The sequence below is a fragment of the Solanum tuberosum genome, unplaced genomic scaffold, assembly GCF_000226075.1.
Source record: "Solanum tuberosum cultivar DM 1-3 516 R44 unplaced genomic scaffold, SolTub_3.0 scf00742, whole genome shotgun sequence".
Classification (NCBI taxonomy): Eukaryota; Viridiplantae; Streptophyta; class Magnoliopsida; order Solanales; family Solanaceae; genus Solanum; species Solanum tuberosum.
Window position 1 is genome coordinate 107,724 of NW_006239663.1, and position 4,174 is coordinate 111,897.

At 37.8% G+C, this 4,174-nt stretch overlaps 1 protein-coding gene across 1 annotated transcript in view; it reads right to left on the reverse strand.

The window, feature by feature from the left end:
* LOC102579098 (uncharacterized) overlaps nt 1-3,861 on the reverse strand; it is a 6,842-nt gene extending 2,981 nt beyond the window's left edge. Inside the window, exon 1 of the mRNA XM_006367206.2 lies at nt 3,617-3,861. Coding sequence (XP_006367268.1) covers nt 3,617-3,749 — 133 coding nt within the window. The 5' untranslated portion in view covers nt 3,750-3,861. The remainder of the gene's footprint in view (nt 1-3,616) is intronic.
* Nucleotides 3,862-4,174: the final 313 nt, after the last annotated feature.

The window sequence follows — 4,174 nt, forward strand, 5'->3', positions numbered from 1 at the left end:
GGGGGGCGGGGGGGATTGTGTGTATCTCTACCAGCTTTCCAGGCAGTTCCCAATGTTTGGCACTTCCCATACTTCATGGGTGCAACATCAACAAATTCGCTCATGATCAAGTTACAAGTTACAGCCTAAGATCCATGACCATACTATGTTAACTGTTCTCCATTATTATCTTATTTACTTTGATTCCGATTAACTACTTTTTTTTCTACAAATAAATAGTTCAAGTCACCTAACCAAAATCGGTTTAGAAGTAAGAGGGCCTCTCAACCTCTTTCAAGTTTATGTGCTTCCGACACATAGGGCTAACATTCCATGAGCCAATAGAACAGATTTACTGCAGCTAATCAACATATAAGAGCCATTTGTCCTAATAAACACCCTTATAGAGGAAACTTATAATATGCAACACACAACCACATAGTAGATGTCCCAATGAGGTTGGTCAATATACATGTCTGTCGAAGATTATACCACCAAGCTGTTACTAGGACTCCGACTGACCAAAGATCCCGGGGTACAACTAATGTCTATGATTGATTAGGACGTCCTCAAACTGCTGGTAGTAAATAATGATTATAATCAGGGAAACAGGATACTCAAAACAGAGAAAGCATCAATAATATATGGATGAAAACATATTTTCTTTTTCAATTTGGAACTTTTAGAGTAGCAATGAAATTAAGGACACATGGGAGGTTAATGGACCAAAGTTGGAGAAAATATTATCTCACGGTCTGAGTGGTGCCAAGGCCGATAGAAACAGATAAGCTATGGTGGAAAACGAAAAAGGACAGCAGATTTACAGTTTAACTCTTGCTATAAATTGTTGAACAGCGAAGGGACAATGAGAAAAAGTGTCCAAGATGACCTGGACCACAAAAGCACTCTAGAAAAAGTGGCCAGCTAGCTCACACAGGACAATTTGCTAGGAGGGGTTGTAATTTGTGCAACAGACGTTACATATGTGAAAGCACCCTCCAACACCATCTTGCATTTCAGTGAAGTCTGGCAGTCTAGTGCATGTTGCTCAACTTGTTTGGTGTACACTGGGTTAAGCCTAGGACCTTGAAGGAGGCAGTGCTAAGCTAAGGACAAAAGATGGAGAAACAGATGAAGCCTTTTTTTGGACAATTGGAGTATGCATCGTATGGACAATATGGCTAGAAAGGATCAACAGATGTTTCAAGGAAAGAACAAGCAGATTTATTTAAACAACTGATGGTTAAAGTAGTTAAAACTTTTGGTATAAAATGAAAAATGTACATCATTTTGATAGTATTTTGGAGCAATGTAGCAGGCAGAAGCTTCAAGTCTGTCCCTCTTAGGTGCTCGAGTAGGCTATTCAACTGATCCAAATAATTTGTGAGTATGCAGCAGCGTATTTTTTTTATTCTAGAGAGCTGCTTTAGTAAAAGTTATCTCAACAATTATACTAGGTAGAAAGCATGTGTCCATCTATTTGAGGAGGTGGATAGGAACTCCTTGAGGTAGTGGTAAGGTCTGCGTACACTCTACCCTTCCCAGATCGCACCTAGTGAGATTTCACTGGGTATGTTGTTGTTGTTTATAGGAACTCATCACCACCCTGCTAGGATACATGGAACTATAACTTGGACTTGTGCAGCTCATGTAAAGATGCAGTGCGAGAATATAAGACATTTATGTAAGGTTGATATTGTCTAAGTTTCAGTATATGTGAAACAGTTGCTTGAGCTTCCAAGAATTTCATGATGAAATTCCTGGAGACAGATTTTCTCTTCTTTACTGTTCTCCTCGTCCTCCTTTTTCTCTAATTGCTGCCTACTTACTCAAGTTTCAGATCTAATTTCTTTATCATTCTCAACATTGGAGTCCTCGTTTTGAAGCCTAAGCATACTACTTCCAACTATAATGCCTTAGCAGCCCTAAAACCTCCAAACTTCCATCGTCTCCAACTCTATTGCTAAGCTATCTATTTCTCCTTTCATTTCTCGATCCTCAAACAGATTCATTCTCAAGGAATGAGGAATGCTACAAAAGCAAAACTAAGATTGGATTAAGAAGCTGATTCTTTCTAGAGTATGGGGTCCGAACCTCTTTCCCCTTTAATACACAGGAGTAAGAGGTCAGAAATAGATTTAGTCAACACAATCCCGAGTAGTTTCTGAAGAAGAATCCAAATAACATTGATACTTAGTGCTATTTCTTTCTTGTTCTTTTTCAGGTCTCTAAAACCAGTAAAGATCTCCCTAAACAAAATTGGCACTCAGTGGTTGTAAACAGCAAACATTGTCTTTTTGAAACAGCCAGTGGTTAAATTCTAACAACCACATCCGTGTTATCCTGATTCCAATCATACAGCATATAGTAATGCTAGAACAACACACTTCCCCTAAAGTACAAATTTGCAAATACTCCTTCCCAATCAGCGGTAGATCCAGTATATCATGAACCAACTATCTGGGATGTATATGGTGCATCAGGGACGGAGCTAGAGGGGCAGAAAGGGGTTCATCTGAACATTATATAAGGTTAATTTTGTTCATTATATGTGAAAATCTTGTCTCCGCCACTAGGTGCACCTACTGACTTTAAATACTGGATTGGCCTCTGTAACCATGACCTGCAAGGATTGCACTATAATCCATGTAGTAAATGGTAAAGCTTGCATCTTTCAAAGCATCCTAAGCCATACATAAGCTTTCTAGCAGTTCATCACCACCATCCGTTGCTTAGACTAAAGGGCAAATTTAGCTTTTCAGTTCTGAACTACAGAAACTAAAAAACAAAATTTGGTAACAGCCTCAACAATAGAATTAAACAGGGTCAAGCAAATATCAAAGAACGGGTCTAAAGCAACTGAATTGCGACTGAAAGACTATAATTTTTCAGCAATTTTCACCATAACAAAGATAGGTGTTGAGCTATTTATCAATGAATTGTTAAAAAGAGATACTGAATTGCAACTAAAAGGCTAGAACTTTGCAGCATTTTTTACAATAACAAGAAAAGGCCCAAAAGGGTCGAACCAGTTACTAGTGTGTGGTCGAAAGCTACTGATATGCAACAACTTCAACAACACCAAGAAAAGGGTAAGGCATATATCAATGAATGGTCAAAAATTTTGATACTGAAGTGAAATACCCAACCTGAGTGTTGCTGTTGGAATCACCATTTTGCTGTCTAAAGCTATTGAAAATTGCAACTAAAAGACTAGAACTTTGCAGCAATTTTCACAATAACAAGAAAAGGGTCAACCCAGCTACAAGTCTAAATGGTCTAAAACTACTGATATGCATCTAAAGAACAACAATTTCAACAACATCAAGAAAAGGGTCCAAGCCAAATACCATGGTCAATTTTTTTGATACAGAAGTAAATACCCAACCTCATTTACTGTTTTTATAGTTGGAATCACCATTCTTCTGTCTAAAGCTGCTGACTTGCAACTAAAAGACTACAACTTTGAGACAGATTACACTATAACAAGAAAAGGGCCAACCCAGCTACTAGTCAAAATGATCTAAAACTACTGATATGCAACTAAAGAAGAACAATTTCAACAAAATCAAGAAAAGGGTCAAGCTATATATCAATGAATGTTCAAAAAAATTGGCACTGAAGTGAAATACCCAACCTGAATTGCTGTTGGAATCACCATTTTGCTGAGAATTTTTTCCTGAACAACAAGGTTTGAGACCCTTTTGTGTTGTTGGACAAGACCATAAACCGTGAGAAGAAATGTTTCTGTATGATAATCGAATATCCATTGGTGTATCTCTGCTTTGATTTCAAGAATTTTGTGTACAAGCAGAGGAAGAGTAAGAATTGAGAAGAGATATACGTGGTGCATAATGCATATAGAGGGTCAAATATTTGAGACTTTTCACTAACAACTTAATGAAAAAAAAAGAGGGAATACATAATTACCCTTTTTTTAAGTAGACACCTTAAGTTTGCGGGAGTCCTATTACCCCACGAAACCATCCAAAAGCACAATAAATACATCATTTTGACCTGTTTCACACCCATCAGTGTTGTCACGCAGGTTGGGCGCGTCAAGGAATAAAAAAACAACATCCAACCAATGTTAAACCACCATGTGGCATTCCCAATTTGAATTAGCTTCTTCATTAAATAGACCATCTTCCCCAAAATTCTCCATTGTTAGCCGTTGGATTCCTGCTAATTTTTT